At 32.5% G+C, this 19,930-nt stretch overlaps 1 protein-coding gene across 2 annotated transcripts; it reads left to right on the top strand.

Annotated features, from left to right (window-relative positions):
- The first annotated feature begins 1,048 nt into the window (after positions 1-1,048).
- Positions 1,049-19,913, top strand: LOC126739263 (hamartin). 2 transcript variants are annotated; one of them, XM_050444857.1, is made up of 22 exons: positions 1,049-1,184; positions 1,751-2,019; positions 4,426-4,543; positions 4,601-4,751; positions 4,809-4,921; positions 4,974-5,157; positions 5,210-5,283; positions 5,371-5,528; positions 6,523-6,671; positions 6,730-6,822; positions 7,446-7,709; positions 11,219-11,426; positions 11,484-11,675; positions 11,732-11,907; positions 15,138-15,337; positions 15,401-15,578; positions 15,631-15,756; positions 15,811-15,963; positions 16,106-16,292; positions 16,344-16,501; positions 16,564-16,815; positions 19,415-19,913. In XM_050444857.1, exons 2-22 carry the CDS (start codon positions 1,920-1,922, stop codon positions 19,475-19,477), a joined length of 3,297 nt encoding a protein of 1,098 aa, XP_050300814.1. In that variant the 5' UTR covers positions 1,049-1,184; positions 1,751-1,919; the 3' UTR covers positions 19,478-19,913. The 2 variants fall into 2 exon arrangements, with proteins under 2 accessions (XP_050300814.1, XP_050300815.1); XM_050444858.1 differs by lacking the exon at positions 7,446-7,709.
- Positions 19,914-19,930: the final 17 nt, after the last annotated feature.

The following is a 19,930-nucleotide window of genomic DNA, read 5'->3' as shown; positions in this document are numbered from 1 at the left end:
GATTTTTTGCGCCCTTTGCAAATGATAAGGAGAGTTTTGTAAAGTGAGAGAAAGATTTTCTTTCACATATTCCTTTCTTTTTTCAGGACCAATACCAGATACTTTGGTATTATCAGAATTTAATTTTAAATTGTGTTTTAAAAATAGGGAGCTTACAGTTTCCAAATCCCTATTAATATTACTTTGGCCTTGTTGTATTTCTGACAAATGAAATGAGTGGTAGAGTTGTTTGTCGTCAGCGCATATGCTTTAATTTTGAAAGTTTCTATAGATGTTAATACGTCAATAGTGTAAATGATAAAGAGGAGAGGGAAAGAGTACAACCTTGAGCAGTCCCAGACATAATGTTTATACAGTTGATGATTCTTTGTTATTATATGATATTTTTTGTTTCCTATAGCTTAGAAAAGATTTTACTAGTTCAACAGAATTTTCATCAAAACCGTAGTACTTCAACTTTGCGAGGAGAAGCTGTTGATGGATCGTATTAAATGCTTTGGAGAAGTCCAATAGTATAAGTACACTTACTAAACCATCGTCATAGGCTTTAATCACATCATCCAAAAATGCAGTTAGTACTGTTGCGGTGTAATCTTTACAAAATCCGCATTGAGAGTAGGGCAATACTTTTTGCCAGTTAAGATTTGATTATATTTAGATATAATGGGCACAATTCTAATGATGCGCACGTCGGAGAAATTTTCTGTGCTGGCTTTTTCAGAAAGAGGCAAACCTGTTGCAAAGAAAGGGGAGAGGAGAGAACCTTGAAGGACTCTGGTGCTAGGATAGACCTTGGTGTGGACTGGGCACTTGCTGCGGCGTGGAATCAAATTACTAGTCTAACTAGTGACGGACTCGCAACTAGTGGATAACGACCAAAATCTGCCATTTTGTAACGGAATTAAATTACCTGTAAACGTATTTTATTCCGCTCCGCTTTTTACGTAGCATGTAAAATAGCCGACTGTATTTGACTGGCCGTGTTGAGATCTGAGTAATATGGTTGGTATCTCTCTCGGCTTCGCTTATAGAAGTTCAGCACGAGAGAGTGGGAGAAGAAACTAGGGTTAATGTCAATATATGAAACGAATCATCAGCTGTTTTCGCAGAATTTCTACTTGTTTTTTGACAGTTATCGTCCGGGTTTCCGGGTACAAGAGAATTGTTTGGTTGTGAGGCGTGAGGTAATTTTTTTAATTATTAAACGAAAATCCTAATATTTATGTTTTTGATATATCTATAAATGGCCTAGACACTGCTTCTTACCGTTTCGGTGATAGGAGCCTTGTTTGCTGATCAGGAGCTACGAAATTTCTAATAAAATCCTGGCTACTTTTTATAGACCCTGGGCTCTGGTTTTTGGTCTTTTATTGCCTTCTCCTTTTGTCCATACAAAATGATCTTGTTTACAAGTTTTTATGTACTTCGAAATGATAGGAAGGGTTTGATCCTACACTTTAAATAAATATAGGCAACATCCAAATACTATTTCAGCTTGAAGGGATGAACAAAGACTTAAAGTAGATGACCTGTGCAGTGCAAAGGGCTATCCCATTGGACACAAAATTTGAAACTAATAATAATCTTTTCACAATAATTACTAATGTATTGATTTTGTTTAATATAATTGGTCCAAACTGATCTTTCTGAGTAACTACTGATATACAGCATATTTTCTCTATACTAGCAATAACTAAATATTTAAATATTAAAAATGTGAGAGTAATGTGGTTCTTTTTTTGTATTATAGGTGCCTGGTGTAAGGGATTGATGGTTTCAAGAAGAAAAATGCACATTTCAGTTTTCTTTTGGCCACTGTTTATGTTGCTACTATTGAGTCTCTAAATTTGAACCCTTACTTTTTATTATTTTCAATTACTTTTTCTTTTACAATTTTAATTTGAGCAGTTGCTGCAATCATGACAACCCAGGCAGACAAAATTATTGATATGTTGGAATCAGGGGACAAGGAGGTGGTTAAAGAAGCAAAAAAGACTATATGGGACCTGTTTTCGAGAGGTAAACATAATTTATCATACTTAACCAATTCCTGTTGCCTGTCCGTGTGTATTCCAATGTTAATGTCTAAAAGTTTATTTATTGAATTATAATAACATATTTAAATTCAATTAGCATTCCCATTATATATTATTTTATTTAAAATTAATACTAATTAAAAGATAATTAGGACTAATAGGATCATCAGTAGTATCACCATTGTTGACCTTCTGATTAGTTATATTCTCACCTGTATAGGAATATCTAAAAAGGACTAGGTTAATTTTTGACTCTAACTGAACTAAACACAACCATATTATATAATATTTCATGCAGAATTGAAAAATTATCATGATATATGCATTTTAATTGGGTGAATTTTCCTATACAATGTGTGATAAAAATTGAGAAAGCAATAATACATAAAGTTGAGAAGGTTTTAAAGGGAAAAATTATGATTAGATTGAAACTTATTACCTCCTAACACAAGCAAAACTAAATTTATGGTTTTTTTCTTTAGTTCAGAAAACACACACATTTTATTAACAAAACTTTTGAAAATGAGGTGTATTTCAGAATAGTAGAATTAATAGTTATAGTAGAAAAATAGTTATAGTTAATGCAGTGAGTTGTATGTTTTTGGTAGTGCTCATAAAAGCATATTTATTAAGCTCATTAAAAAAAAAAAATCAGTCAGTGGATCGATTTTCTGTATATATTTTGTTGTGGGATTTGTACTGAAGAATATACATTATACATCAATCATGAAGTAAGTACAAGAAAAAATGTAATGAAATGTATAACAAATTTGTTTACACAAGCGAATTTAGAATAAAATGTTAAAAATTCCTGATAACTACCTAGAATTTAAAATTTAGGGAAAAATAAAAATTCTGTCTTTGAGAACTTGATAAGTTTTCTAAAAAATTTTATATAGATTTTAAAATTTAATATTAACAGGGTTGTTTTGTTTTAAACATTTGCTTGTGTTTAAAACAGTATTTGTTTCAAGCACATAAATCAAACAAGTGTTTTTTTCCAATTTTCTTTATTCATTTAATGTAGAATAGTTTTTCAAATTTTTTAACATTTTATATAAATTTAACAATAATAATAATAATAATACTACAAAAATCAAATTTCCCCCGAGTCTTTCAGTCACATAGCCATCAGTCTAATCAGTAAATGCTGTCACTAATCACATCATCATTGATTGAATTGAGCTCTTTAAATATTGAAAACAACTTAGCAGCTTTCACATTACATAGCTGACTACATAGTTTTGAATGAACTAAACCATATGATGAGAAGAGGCTTTCTATGTTGGCTGACGATGCAATAGTTGTATGAAACTGTTGAGCGAGCTTCAATGCTGTCTTATTTATATTTAACATGGATTAGTGTTGTGGTCTAGTATACTCATAACAGGAGATCGGAGATCGCGATAGTCTCGGCAATAGTCTAGTACAAATTCGGACTAAATATTATGTCCGAATTATCGGACAATTAATATTATGGTTTTAATTAATAAATAATATGATTTAAATCCTGATCTTGCCTAGGTGTATTTGTTTAAGACAAAGAATTTAAAAACAAAAAAAAATGTAAAAAACTTTTTTGTATAAATTTAAAAAGTTCATGTTTTTCTTTAACCCTGGTATTTAAACCTTAAGCTATATTGTGAATAAAAATCAGAAATTTTATTTTAAATTCATGGTGGTCAGAAGGTTACCTTAATGTACCTATCAGATGTCTTACTACCTCCCATGTTTTCTTTACACAAAGATATATATGTATATGTTAAATCTGATATAAAAGTTTTAACTTTTTATGACAAACATTCGTCTGACGCCTTGCGGATTTCTTTATTAAAAATATCCCTCCTTATCAGCAAAAATGTGCATTTTTGAGCCAATTATTTTAGCCAAAAGTTTGAGGCCTTAGAATAATGATGATGATAATGATATTTGGGTTTATTCAACCAGAACGGCCTTAAAAGTCATGCATTTTTGAACGTAAAATTGTCTATTTCGATTGGCAGTGTTAAAGGGGTTTTCATTTGGAAAATAAAAGTTGATCTTAAATGTCCACTCCAAGTTCAGTGTCAGAATCACCATTCAGGTCCTTGTCCAAAACTCTAAAGTTTTTGTCTGAAATATTACTCTTAAAAACACATATTATCCCTGATACATTGACATCATTTAAATTAGATTAATACACGTTACTGTCTTTACTACAAACTTTAATATTATTTATCGTTATAAATTATTATGGTCATAATCATTAAATTGTATTATATAAGTCTCAGTAGCAAGTTCCACAGATTATACTAAATATTAAACTTGACTAATGATTATACTTTTGCCAAAATGCTTCTATCTCTCCATCAGCTGTAAATATTATTTATTTATTCTCTTGTATTTGTAGTTCAAGATCCATGGTTGATAAATGGGCTTTATGATTACTATTTGAGTACCAATTCAGTGAGGTGCATGGAGGTCCTCATAACATTGAAAGAGCCCCACCAGCATTTTTTGTTTGATAAGTATGAATTTTTAAATTAATTTTGTAACTTTAACATCATACTAATGATTCTTTTTAGATTGTGTGATTCAGTTACAAATCCAAAAACCAACCTCAAAGTTAGAGTCCAAGCTTTTACATTATTAGGGCATATTGCAAGAAGCCAACCTACTTGGTTGCAGAAATTACCTGATCATAGCCTTTTTAAGGAAATTTTAAAATATTTATTGGTAAGAAGAGGTTCACAGCTCATCATTGCCATCATACACATTGATGCGTTTTTTTAGAAAGAAACAGAGCTTTTACCACTGATAAGTGCCCTATTGTTATTAATAGTGCTACTACCTATGTTTCCTTCCTCTATTGGCAAACATCTTGAAGATATTTTTGACATTTTTAGGTAATTATTCTTTAATTTGTCATGGTTATTAGATCTAATAATAATACTGTAGTCGGTTGGCTGCATGGAATTCTCATGTACCTGGAAAACTAGTAGAAGACCAAATGATCCACCTCCAAGTGGCCTTATATGCACTCTTTCTCAGGTTGTACGGCATGTATCCCGGAAATTTTTTGTCTTATTTGAGAAGTAATTTTAAAGATAGAAACAATCCAGTGTTTTGTCATACTATTAAGGTAAAGACCCATTTTTACCTTAACTTGAAATGTTAAATAATTGTTTTTATAGCCTATGATGGATACAGTTAAGATGCATCCTTCTCTTGTAACGACGTCTAAAGAAAATGAAACAACAACTGAAAGGCAAGATATTGAATAAATAATAAGTCATTTTCTTTATAGTTTTCACTCTAGTTAACATGTTTTGTTAATTGTTTTTTTACTACACAGGTGGAAAAAGATGGGTGTTCATGATGTCATTGTGGAATGTGAACGTTTTAGTTTAGATATTACCGACAGATGTCCTCACGAGACCTGTCAGAACACCACCGAATTTCGATCGAGATCTGGTACCATGAATTCAACAGTAGGAAATGTACCTATGACTGGTGAGTTTAGGTTAATGAATAATGACAATATATAGTTTACATTGCTATCATTAGCCGTTCCATGTTGTTACCATTAGCCATTCCATCTGTAAAAGATAATGGCAGTGCATTATAAACTTTAAGGGGCATAAAATGAAGACTTTTCCTAATTAGAGTGCTATTATCTGGGAATACATACAATGTTTATACTTTGAGTTTCAATACTACTTGATCTGATCAATTTACTACATTGATACCCTATGATTTTTGTAGGCAAAGCAACAAAGACTGTAAAAGTAACAGAATATCTATCCTAGAATAAAATATATACACCTACTAAAACAAATATATTTAAAATCATAAGGAATAAGTGAAACTTTACATACCCTGGGAAGGGTGTAAAGTGAGTAATTTACGCACGGTAGTACTAATGTATTTAAAACTCATCCAATGTATTCCCCAGATATATTTCAATTATTGATGGATGACAATTATCCTTTAGGGGATATTTCTTTAGTATTCTTTTTGATAACTTTTCCATTTCAGTAGCTATAATTTTATTAATGCAACATCTACTGATGACTTTGACGTCTGAGTAAAATTTTCCAATTATTGTAGTATTTAGTAGTATTTAGAAAGGTTTGTTATTTTCGTTATTCCACCTTTTTTGCATACTTATATAAATTTTTACGATTTATGTTCTCCATTCCAAGCCCATGTTGCCCATTTAGAGTAGAAAGGATCCTTATAGTTAAAATCCTAAAATAGGCTCTGCTTACTTTAATATGCCGGCCCCGGCAGCGCGGTGGGTATATACCTGCCTAGCAGTCGTGTGGCCCTGGGTTCGAGTCCCAGACTTGGCATGGTCGTTTGTGATGTCCGATTTAGTTTAAGTACTAACAAATTTAAAGGCTTTTCGTGACTAAATGTGCTCAGCACAAGGTCAATAAATGAATTAAAAAAAATATATATATAAAGTTTGTAGTTGGACTACATAGCAATAATCTTGTTTTAGATGCTTCATATTATCATCAGCAGAATATTCGAAGTCTAGCTTCCTTACAAATTTCCAGCCATGAGGACACATTTTTTTCACCGAGCCAGGTTTTTCCGGTTCAAAACGAGTCCTTGGGACTAACACATCATAGGCATATGCATGTTAAGGTATCATAAAATTATAAATAATACATCATATACTAATTTGAAACATATTGTTTTAAAGAGCTTAATAGGCAGAGCCAGTTACCCGGTTAGTCAAGAAGGATCTCCCCCTGAAGCGGCCATAGAAGCAACCCCAGAAACAACGCCCATAAGAGTAAGTAATTGGTGGTTTTTATTTCTTGGTTTTTGGTGTTTGAACTTTTTGTTTTTTTTTTTCGTGAATCGCTACTGTTAACATTCATGGACTGCAGTCATTATCGCATTTATATATTATATTTAGAAATCTATTTAAAAGAAACCATTAACTCCAAGAATATACAGATTGGTCCTCCGCGAACTGAATTGATGGATTATACTTTTCTATTCATAGTTTTTCCATAATCGAGTTTCAAGGGGTTTACTTTATGACTAAGAAATTTATTATCCAACACACTTTTTTCGAAAAGTATAATTTTCGGGCTGATAATAACATGTGAGTTTCTTAGCTAGTGGCCTATTGTTGTGTGGTCTCTTATAATAAATGTCGTAATGTTATTTCGTCGAATTGAAAAAGTTAAAATCCTCATGAAAAGTATTGAATTTCAGATAAGTTGCTTAAAAATTAAAATACATTTTTAAAGAAATTAATTTTTCGTGCGTTAAAATTATTTTCAAAGGTAATTATAGTACATTAGGGACATTTTTAATCCACGTTGCTCTTAACGTCTTTTATACTAATCTTCCACACTCGCCATCACTCGCCACACTCACATTTACCATCAGGGCTTACGCTTGCAGGATTTCAGCGCGACGCCAGTGATGCCACTGGCGTCGAAAACAAGTGTCGCCCGCGCTTTGACATCGTTCCGCTCAAACTCGAGCGGATACATAGTGAGCGGAACGCCCACCAACAGCGTGCCGTCTTCTCCTATGCGTAAGGAACCATCGCCGTTCATCTTTCCCGTAGCGAGCAGCGCGGTATTTATGCCGATAGCGCAGGGTAGCTCATCACTGAGCCAGACTTTGGCTTATAAACTGACGCAGGAGAGGCAATACCCGCAGGTAAGGGGGCTTTCGGAGGGGGCATATTGCATCTTATACATGGGTGGCATTTCGGTTGTGTTGGTGTGTTTTGTTGTGTGAATACTACTATACGGTGACTCAATTGAGTCGAGGGAAATTTCAGATGTAATCATAACAAAGTCTCTACAGTGCATCCGTAAAGTAGCGGATAAATTCAATAAAAATGAAATGGACCGTTTCTGAAAAAAACGCCTGAGCCCGTCGATTTTAATATTTGTTTTAAGGTTTTTCTACGTGGAAATTAAATATGCAGGGTGAAGATATGACGTCATCAAGATGTTTTTTCAATGGAAACCACCATTTTTTAATGCAGAATCAGAAGGAACGAGTTTTTTTACAAAGGATATGGTACAAATGAATAGTGGTTACATAAGTAATTTTGAACGAAAAGCACATGAGCTTAACGTTCTGTTAACGGTCCAAGATAATCCGAAAGCCAGAATCACAGGCACGGCTTCTAATGTTCATAAAGTATTGAAAAAAGCAAAGTTTCACACTTATAAAACATTCTTACTTCAAGAGCTATCCGAGGATGATTTTGATCGTCGAAATGAATTTTGTGAGCAAATGCAGCAATTATGTAATGATAACTATAATTTTGTAAAACAAATAATATTTTCTGACGAAGCAACATTTATTCTAAATGACCATGTGAACAGACAGAATTGTTGATATTGGGCGACCGAAAACCCTCATTGATTCACAGAATGTCATACACAACACCCTTAAAAAGTCAATGTGTGGTGCGGTATAGTGGAAGGAAGAGTTTTAGGACCTTACTTTTTTGATGACACTCTTACTGGGGAAAGGTATTTGCACTTTCTTCAAAATGCTCTGATAACTTTGTATCCGGATTTGGAAGAACCCGACATGCACCAACGTGATCTTTTTTTTCAGCAAGATGGAGCCCCGCCGCACTATGCTTTACCCGTTCGCAATTATCTAGATGAAGTTTTTCTAAATCATTGGATAGGTAGACGAGGGTTCATTGAATGGCCACCCAGATCGCCAGATTTAACTCCCCTCTATTACTTCTTATGGGGATACTTAAATAAGATAAAAAGTAAAGTGTATGTCACTAAACCAGCGAGTTTAGAAGATTTAAAAGAACAAATACGCCAGGAAATTAGAAATATTACTCCAAATGCCGTTGACAACGTTCAAAAAGAATTTTTAAATCGCCTTGGTTATTGTCAGGTTGTTACCGGTGCTCAACTCGAACATTTAATTTAGATAGGTGTTTCTTTAGTTTTACATTTTATGATAATTGTTCGTTCAAAATTGCTTATGTAACCACTATTTATTTGTATCATATCCTTTGTAAAAAATGCGTTCTTTCTGATTCTGCATAAAAAAATGGTGGTTTTCATTTAAAAAACATATTGATGACGTCATATCTTTTTTTTTGAGTTACCCTGTATATTTAATTTCCACGCACAAAAACCCTAAACCAAATATCAAAATCGACGGTTTCGGGCATTTTTTTCAGAAACGGTCCATTTCATTTTTATTGAATTTATCCGCTACTTTATGGATGCACTGTATATATTTCAGCTTTGAAATATGTAGACTCTGATCATAATTTCAGGTATAAAATTGATATAAAAAGACAATTTTTTGTCGAAGAACTTGCAGTTTCTAATATTCACTTCAATATTGTAGTACATCTGTTTAATTTTTTATTAAAAAAAAGACATAAAAATCTATTTTTTGGAAACTTTTTTTCCATGAGCGCTATATTGACTTATACTAGATTTAAATAGTTCGTTTAATGACCGTTTCAACGATGTCCCGCACTTGCATGCTTAAAACATTTTGAGGCTAAACATTATACCTAGTAGTGTAGAAATCTATAGGCAAACAAGTGGAATTATAAAGATTTCATCTATACATGGATAGAACGTAGACATAATTTATCAAACCTTGAAATTAAGTTATTAAGTTATTAGAAAAAAAGGTGTTAACTTCAAACACATGTTATTTATTTCCAAGTAGTATCTTGAAAAAACAACTCAACATACATTTTACATGTCTGTAAAAAATATTTACCTATCGATCTTTTTGTCATGGAGCTCTTATGGAAAGTACCCAAAATAATTGTTGTTATGGGTACTTTCCATATAAGATGTACTATAATGGATATAATTACAAGCTTCACAAAAATCTCAGTTTAACAACTTTGATAATCATATTATTGTTTTTTCATATCAAGTTTCTGTACAAAAAAGGTTCCATGTAAAAAAAATAAGTTTCTTGCTTAATACAGCGGTTTAAAGTAGGTTTTTAATGATTTTTCTTGATACTATCAAAGGCTTCTAAAAAAATCTAAATATTTCGAAAACACGAAATCGTTACCGATTTCTAAAATTTCACCGAAGTTTTATACGAAAGCTGATGGATTTTTTCGCTAAAAAAGTAATTCAAGAGATGGGTAGAAGATAAATTAATACCCTTAAAGTGTTTTTAATATGCAAAAAAATGTAAATACGAATTTTAAGTGCGATACATCGTTAAAACGGTAATTAAAGGATTATTCTATCTACTTAAATTTTGTATAATTCAATATAGCGCCAAGAAGAAATAAAAAATTAATGATGGTCGCAAAACGATGAAATGTATCATAACAAAAATTAGGAAGGTTTTTAGAATTATCATGTTTTTTTTTAGATTTCTCAGACAATATCAAGATTATTTAAAACTATTATAATCTAATGCAATCCTTGAAGTTTTGAATTTTATTCTCACGAATGAGTTCAGAAAATCTTACATGGATATATATTATTTTCGATAATAAAATATCGCCGAAAACTTTTTTGGATCTGTACATATTTTCTGTATCAATAATATCTAATGACTCTAAACAAATCAAGAATATTTTAAACAGTTCTCAATCAGCTTCTAATCGAAATATTGTCTAAAAAACTTTCTGCCAAATGGGATAACTAAACCCTTTTTCATATTTAAACAATTTTTTTTCTCATTTAAGCATTGTGGAAAAACTCAGAAACTCATGAAGCAGGGAAATAATAAGGAAGCCAACTTTCCTCCCTGTGAAACCCCAGAGGTTAGTTGTGACTTCAAAAAATAGTTGGCGTTTTCTAATATCGTTGACTCCACCAGCCTGCCTAGCAGCAGACCAAGATTTATCTTATCGAATACCCATTTTACAGTTTCATTTAATTATTTAATTTATTCACCGGAACTTTTAAAGTCATTGCTGAGTTAAATATTTCTTTACTTTTAAGCTTGTATGAATACAGAACGATATGTTTTACATCGTTCCGCGTGGACGGATCTTTTAAATCACCGCCGAGATAAATATCTTATCGTGAACAAAATTTGGTTCTTCAATAATGATAATCAAAAGTGAATATTTAGCGTCCTAATATCTAGCGTCTTGTCATTCTTTAACTTAAAAATTTTTTAGATTAGGATAATACTCTTTAGATCTTTAGACTGTCTAATCAACAAGACCCAATCCTCTGCAGGTATCTGATTGCCAAACGTCCAAGCCGCCACCCTCCAGCCCGTTAAAGATCATGAACTCCGACTCCAATCGGCAAAGGATCGAGTCACCGGTTAGTCAGGAGGACGAGGAGGTTACCTCCATATCCGTGTCCGCAAACAAAACGGACACAAGTGTAAAGAAAAGAGTCTCTAGATATTGTGATAGTGTTTTGCCTGATTTTGAAGATTGTAAGTAGATAAGGGAAATATTCTATATTGTTCAGCTAAAACTGTGTCATATTTTAGCTGATTGTAAAGACACAGATGATATAGAGCATGGATCGCCGTGCGCTGCCGGTGGTTTGCATATGCCTAACTCGAAATCGATAAATAACTTTAAAAAACGCATAAGGCGTTTTAGGAAAGATAGCCAGTGTAGCGCAGAACCCGATTTATCCGATACAGTACAAATGTCTACAGGAAGCAGTCCTGGTAATGGTCAGTTTTTTAAGTGGAGTTTTTTTTGGGGAGATTATGAAGGTTGAGTTTTTTAGGTCTTCCTATTGGAAACAACTCCACTGTGCGAAGAGCGAAATCCTGTCCTGATATGAAGAAAACGCCTTATATATTACCTAAGTCCAAACCGTTTTACGAAACCGATGAAGAAACTGTATCGGAAGATCAGGGTTCTAATCACTCGAATGGAGTGGAAGGACGCAGTAGGCGACAGGTAAAATTTAAAGCCAAAAATATTAAGTTTTTACATAATATAAGGACCCTTAATTTAGTAGCAAGTTCAAAACAATACTTATTGCCCTAAATGTATAGTATTTGTAGACGAAGCTTATTAGATCATATAAAAAAATTAAATAGTTATTTAATTCATACACATTTTTTGAAATTTGTTAGGGTTTGTGTTTTTCTATAATTCAAGATTTTAATACCTAAATCTATTAGGGAGTGCCCATCACATCACTTCTTGGAATGGGTATTAGGATATTGAAGTTTCATCTGCTATTATTGTGGCTTATAGACTTTAATTGGTTGTGAAGATAGACTTTCATGAAAAATGTTCAAAACAAATCAGACAAGAGGTTTAGAAATTTAAAAAAAATTATACATATTTTTCCAATGATACTAAGTATTATAGCAAAGAATAAGGAACATAAAAACCTAACTTATTAGTATAATTTTTCTTCTATTTTATTATCCCGATAAAATTACTCTCTATAAAAGCGTTATTAAGTTGCAGGTAGTCTCAAAAGCAAGTACTAACCTAGTATAAAACCTCAGGATTAAATAGATCATTAAGTTTAATAAAAGTAATAAATAAAGTTTACGTACGCCTTTGGACGACCACGAACTTTAGCCAAACTTGACGGAATTAAAATTAAAGTTATTGTATTAATACATACAGTACAGGTCTCATGACGTGTGACCTGTCTGTTTTGTTTAATTTTCATTGTAATAAAGACCTCGTTGAGAAACATGGATTTATCGGATTGGATGGAAGTTTCAACAAATTAAAATATTGATTTACTATAAGACGTTAAATGCACTAAAAACAAAAATATACGAATATGTTATTTGATTATATAAGAACTTAACAGCTATATGGGGTATTAAAGGGGAAAATCGTTATAGATGAGATGAGGTTTAAAGCAAAAGATCATTCACGCAAGTCTATACAGTCTTTTAAACTTTAATTTTATCCTCCAATGGAAAGTTTACTGACTTTTTTTTGTTATATTATTAACCTGAAATTTATGTTCTTTTATACATGCAAGTGCTGATTTTTCGATCTGATTGTCTTGCATAAATTGCAAAGCGATCAGCACGTCTTACTCTAATTCACTAGAACATAAAAATGAAGATAGTGGAAATGAGTAGTAATTGTACTATTGGTTATTATGTAACATATATTTTTATTATTATAAAAAATATTCTACAGAATATTAAAGAAAAATAATCGCAAAGAATCATGGTACAGATGAGTTGAGTTATCACTCTGGTTGCGTGAGAGTTGCTTTTGAATATAGTAAAACTTGTTTTGAATCTGTTTCCAAAGTATTTTTTATAGTCGAAATCGAGTGTAATAAATCGCAGTTTCAATGTTTTTATGCATTTTTAAAAATATGACAATTGAAAATACAACTATTTTCGAACAAGCTTTTATTAACCGTTATTGTTTGAAGCATTTCCTGTTTAAGAGATGTATATTCTCAAATTATGCTGGAATGGAAGAACATTCAATATATAAAAAAAAAAAGTTGAAAAATCTTTCTAAATACCAATTATCATTCAGGTGCGATTAGAAAATTTGTTTCACCTTCGTTTGAGTTATAAATATATAGGGTTATTTACCTGCCTATTGGGTTTTTTTATCGTTCGATTTTATGGTGGGTTTCGGGTACCCGGTCAAAAAGTCCACTGTTACGACGAAATTTATAATGTGCTAGAAAACATGTTCTTTCTTTGAGAGAAGAAATACTTAGAACCATCGGTCTCACGGTTTAGAGGAACACGTGAAGAGTAAATATTACTTATAAACTCTGAAAATAATTTAATTCGATTTTCAAGAAGCTTCTTCGGAATGCAAAGCCATAAAACCATAAAAACCATCGTCGACCCACCCGATCTCAAGACGTGAACCCTCTAGATTTTTTTACTGCAAGTGCATAAAAGAGAAGTCCCAAGAAATAGTCCATCTTTAATCAAAGAGACCGGCTTACATTAAATAGTAATGAAGTAAACTTTAAGTCACAGGTCTCAAATTTATTAAATTAGTCAGAGGATTACACGTGTTTCGCCCATATTAGGCATCATCAGATTCACTTGTGTATTCACTAATAAAAATAACAAAAAAAGAAGCGAAGAACAACACTACATGATACAAGTCAAGGGTAGAAATTCAGTTAAAATTTAAATGTGCTACAATACTATAAACAATGTTTATATAATTTTAATATGTAATAACTAGTCTCCGTCCGATTTTACCAATTTTAACTTAATTTCTACCCTTGACTTGTATCATGTAGTGTTCTCCACTTCTTTTTTTGTTATTTTTATCAGTGAATAGAATATACAAGTGGGCAAAACACGTGTAATCCTCTGACTAATTTAAATTTGAGACCTGTGACTTTAGAGTTTATGTCATTACTATTTAATAAAAGAAAAGGTGTATACAATACCAATAAATAATAATGCTGATCCACGTCCGTGAATAAATGAGGCGGCCCAAGAAATTAACGTTACCAGGGATGCAAGATGGACAAAAAGGTCTTTCAAAAAAAGATGCCGCGCTTACATTTTGAACTAGACAGTTTAAACATATTTGATTTTTTATTACCTTAAGTTAAATAAAAACTTTTTTTTGAATGTGATTTATTTCACTTTATTTTTAGAATGATCTAAGGTAGATTAGGTTTATGCTTCACTCTAAGACAATATCAGTAAACTGTTTATTAAAAACATGGTTAATAAATAGTTAACATGCAAACTGTAGAACTCGTCAGGTTAGTGGACAATTTTTTTGTCCAGTTTGAGGGGTTAACATTAAGGGATTGAAAATAAAATAAGTCATTATTCAATTTAAAACAGATTTCTTATTAAATGTTTTGACCGTTTAGTCCAATGTTGATCTTGAAATGGCTATTCAGTGTTGCAAAACTGGAATCAGAATTTAAAAAATATGATTTTTTAAGGTCAAAATCTGATCGAAACATACGATATTGTCGATTCCATTATTAAAGTGCCAATATCTCGGAAACCATCGATTTTTTACTTATTTTTTATGTTTTTCTGGATGCTTATGAATTGCTCCCCAACCCTTTCAGCGGTATCGTTGATTTTCGAGGCACTGCATTTAAATATTAACAAATTTTATACTTGAGCATACTTAAAACTATAAAAGATAAAAATCAGAAAAGACATTTTTGAAAATGCTTTGTTTTCTGACAGAAATTTTCGGCTTTGATGGATTCTGCAACACAAACCGAAGTTTTCTGGCCGATGCCTTACGAGCACCTGTTTCTAAACGTTTTTCCATCCCTTAAGGAGGAATCCCTAGAAGTCAAACCGAGTCCGGTTCCCAGCCCGGCTCCCGCCTTGAATCAGGTGGTTGAAACGTATAAACCTTCACTATATGACATTCTAGACAAGTGAGTCAAAAAAAGCCAACAATTAAAATTATCATTTTTATTATTAATTTTTTAAATTTGTAGGTATATTGAAAAAAGTGTTGCTACGGGTGATAGCAACACCTTAAGGGAGCAACTTCAGTTATTACATCAGCAGTTCTTGTTTGAGAGGCACCGTAGAGAGACGCATGCCTATAGAAATAGAAGATTGTTATCAGACGCCAAGAGTACGAGATTGTTGGAAGAATGTAACTCGGCTTTGGTAGGGAATGAATCTCTTTTGTTAGAAAAATAAAACTGAATTTAAATTCTAGAGAGATCAAGTGCAGTTGGAACAAAAGGAAATTGACGACTTACGAAAGCAGCTTGAGGATGATCGAAAACAATCGCTGACGTTTCAGAAAGAGTTAACTAATACTGTAGATTACTTGCAGGATAAGGTGAGAAAAATAATGTTTTTTTTTTTTTTAATTTTGTTTAATAATAATTTTTAGTGTAAAAAATTGACTGATGAGAATGCGAGGTTAAAAGATTTAAATAAGAACTTGGAGTTAGACTTGACGAGCTATCAATCTAAGTGCTGTTCTATAGACAAAGAAAGGCAAGAAGCGCAGGCTACCCTTTTGGATGCTTTAGCTGAAGGAAAGGTAGGACTATTTTCTAAATATTGCTCAATCAATTCCAATTTTTGTAAAATATGGCAGCAGCATTTGACTTAAGTTTTTGTCAATGTAACTTGAGGCTAATTCTAAACCTCTTTCTAACTTACCATGATATATTTTATGACAGATTGCAAAAGAGCAAGCTCTAGCTGGAGAAAAAGTAAAACAGGAACTGCAACGTGTAAATAGAGAACTTCTACTTATGGGAGAACTCCATATAAAATACCTGGAACAGCTTGATCAATTGCCATCTATAGGACAATATGAAGAATCTTGTAAACGAATTGCTGACGCCTATAAGGAGGAAGTTAAGAGTAAGTCGTGACCTACGAATTGAACGATTCATGCTAATACTATCTCTCCAGCGTTGCAACATCTGGTAGAAGCGAAATCATCGACATTAGAAGCCTATCGATCGCGGATTTTTGAACTGGAACACTCCTTGACTGCTAAGGAGGAAATCATTGCTAGTCAGAAACGTACTTTGACTGCGGTTAATGAAGAAAAAGAATCAGTTTTAGCGGTAAGTTTCGTCTTTAAGGTTATCATCGCAAAGACTTTATGCAAATTGTAACTTTCTTAAAGGCCGTAAATAGTAAGTACCGAACTCAGCTGACCATTAACCACGTTCTCGAAGGAAGCATGTTAGAGCTGCGTCAAAAAATAGAGGCGGAAATTGCACGTAGGCGAACCCACTCTCCTGACACCTCGAGTTGTCACGAGGTCCACGCCTCACTGACGACAGGTGCGGGGGGGTTAAGTCCACAACATTCTTCACCTTTGTCTGCGTCACTGGCGTCCTCTGAAGATATGCAGCCTGAGGCAAGGCATGTGCAGGTAAGTGTGCTTGACATAAATTTACTATTAGGTAATGTATGTAGTCGAATAAAAATAAATCAGGTTTTACTCCAAGAGGCCGAATAAAACAGTATAAGCAAAAAGAAAAAAATATGTCACAGTCCCAAATATAATCATATAAAAGTTAGTTAATATTTCTTGTAATAAAATTTAGTACAATAAATTCATAAATATTAATTAAGCGCTTGAATTTTAAATTATCTATACACATTTTTTAAACAAGCAGGTAAGCTATTGTAAGTTTGCACTCTCTTAAATATTATTGATTTTTTGTCTTTTTCAGAGTAAACCCTAACCAAATTAATACTGTTATATTGAAGCGTTTTATTATGCGTCAGTTAAATTTATGAACAGTTAAATTTAACTAAACAATCTTGCACCTTTTATTATTAGTGGGACACTCTTGGAGGGGTTGTAGAGAGCCTTAAAATAAGCAAATTTGCGCAATAAACCCCTATCCGAAAATCATTAGATTTTGAGATACAGGGTGATAAAATTTTAAACAAATATCTTATTTTTCACGATAAATTTGATAACCGTGTAGATATTTTTTCCGAAAATTAGTAGGTAGTTTCTATGCACCTAGGACTATTTTTTAATACATAATCTAATTTTTTATTTTACCAGTGGCGTCCATTCGGGCTAGAACCTCGTGAACTGCTTGAAGAAAAAATGGTGAGCAACTGTTTTTTCTTCAAATATTTTTTTTTTTTAATGCTCATTTAATTTAGAGTAAATTTCGTTCTTCTGGCTTTGTTCTTTCCGACGTACCGTTTTCGCATAAAAAATAAAATCCACTGTTCAAAATGTATTTTTCTCTATAATTTAAATTTTTAGTTTCATCCGTTTGATAATATTTACGGTATTTATTGTAAGGAAAAAAAATTACTTATTTTTAATGTGGAACTCGGTACCAGAAAGTGAATTTTTGCCGTTTTTAATATTAAAAATAAGCAAAATCTAATCATTTTCGGATAGGGGTTTATGGGGCAAACTTGCTTATTTTGGGGCTCTCTACAAACCCTCCAAGTTTGTCACACTAATTATGAAACACCCTGTATATTTTCACGTGGCACAATATTATAGTTAATAAAGAGGGTAGAATAATATATTGGTACAATATTTGATGAATGGCATGCTTTCTAGCAGTCTACCAAAGCAATGTAAGGGAGGCGAGAGTATATTAAGGAGTAGTAAACATATCAACTCTGCTCAGCCGTTTGAGGATACCAGCGGGGCAAAAGAATCTCTCCCTTAGAGAACTGAGGTGTTTTTCCCTCGTCAAAGATTTATTGAATCCTTAAATAATAATGAAAGGAGCACTTCTGATGACTATTATTCACAAAAACGTAATATAAATCAATCAAACCAGATGTATTCAGAGCATCTCTTCCAAAAACGTAATAGGCATATGACTCACATTAAAATTAAGCTTTGTGGGATAGCAACCGTTATTAAGTCCCGAGATAGAACCTTGGAATTCTATCTTGGGCCTTAAGTTGGTAAGAACTATCTAAATTACCAATGGCAACAAATTTCAATCTCTCTTCGAGGTAGCTGGAGAGCCCTGATAGTAATTTAGAGTAAATCGTCACAGATGCTTCGCATACCCATTATTTCAAGTTTTTGTAGCTTATGAGCAATGGGTATCAAAGGCCTTTCGTAAGTCGAGCAAAACAACTGCATCCTGTTGATCTTGGCCCAAATTAATTGAAATATTTCTTATGAAATATGCTGTATCATTCGGCTGCCGAAAGCCATATTGACCCTTGCAAAGAAAATTGTACATTTTCATATAGCTGATCAGCCTATCGTTCAACAATCCTAGAGAAAATAGGAAGAATCGATATAGGTCTGTAATTACTAACATTGCTCTATCATCACACAATATCTTTAAACAATGAATGCTCGTGGAGTTTTTTTTTTGGCACCTGCTAACTACTAAGGGATTGATTAACAACATACAAAGAGAAGGTATTTCTACCCTAATCATGTTGATGAAGCGTTAAAATTACTTGCTTTTTCTCTTTCTTTAACTTCGAAAAAAAAAAACAACATTAACAGCAAAGCTTTTTTTATAGATCGTCCATGAGTACAGAGAAAAGTTCAGTGTTTCCTATCTATCAAGGTGTCACAAAGAGCATTGTAACCGCATTAATATAATAAGTGTTATATTTAATACATCAAATAACCAGTACGTCACCTCAGGACACTAAAGTGATGCTATCAGCAAATTATAAATGCAACTTAAGGCTTATTAAATAGAACCAGGTTAATTATAACACATGAAAACTGTTTATATTACAAAACTGTTATCGGAGTTAAAGCGGGATATTAATTCCTAGAATAGATCTTACGCCTTAGCTAGTTAGTTCACTTCCTTTTACGTGAAAAGAGGCCAATTCCCAATTATTGTCTACAAAGAAGTTCTTTTAGTCGGAAGACCATTTTTTAACATGGTTGCAGTCAAATTTCGAAATGTTCAATCTAGTACTTCTCTATTTCATTACCTGCTTTACGTAAACACGTTTTTTGTGCTTCTTATCCTAATTCTAAAATTTAAATGCATTATTTTTAGATGTATATGGACCAAGAGGGAAGCTCGAGGGCTTATTCAGACGAGCCGGGGCACACTGGATAAACTGACTGATATTTTTCACTATTATTATTACGCAGACGTTATTATAGTTAATATGATTTAGTATTGTAAGCATAAAACCATAGACAGTAAGTAAAGACAAAGGATCTTAAGTACTTTTATACAAACCTAGGAGATCTAAGATTGTCACACGTTTAGTTGAAGAGGCTATTGTTTACTTGTACCAAAGCAGTTGAATATAGCAATTTAATAAACTTAACACCACGTGTTAATCAAGTTTACTAAATTCTTACAGTTTATTGTTTGACATTCTGTAGGAGGCTCGCCCTTTATGTTTGGCAGTTGAAGCAAAATTTTTCTTTATTGACATACAGCATAACTATTAGAAGTTGACGAGATTTAAGTGTTACTGCGACTATATTATATGTTGTTAATCAAAATAATTCAAAACCGATTTTTATTAAATGTGTTTAAAATATTTTTGTGGTTTTATTC

The sequence above is a fragment of the Anthonomus grandis genome, chromosome 8 (assembly GCF_022605725.1).
Source record: "Anthonomus grandis grandis chromosome 8, icAntGran1.3, whole genome shotgun sequence".
Taxonomy (NCBI): Eukaryota; Metazoa; Arthropoda; class Insecta; order Coleoptera; family Curculionidae; genus Anthonomus; species Anthonomus grandis.
Note: the sequence above shows the minus strand (reverse complement) of the source record. Positions and strands in the feature narration are given on the sequence as shown.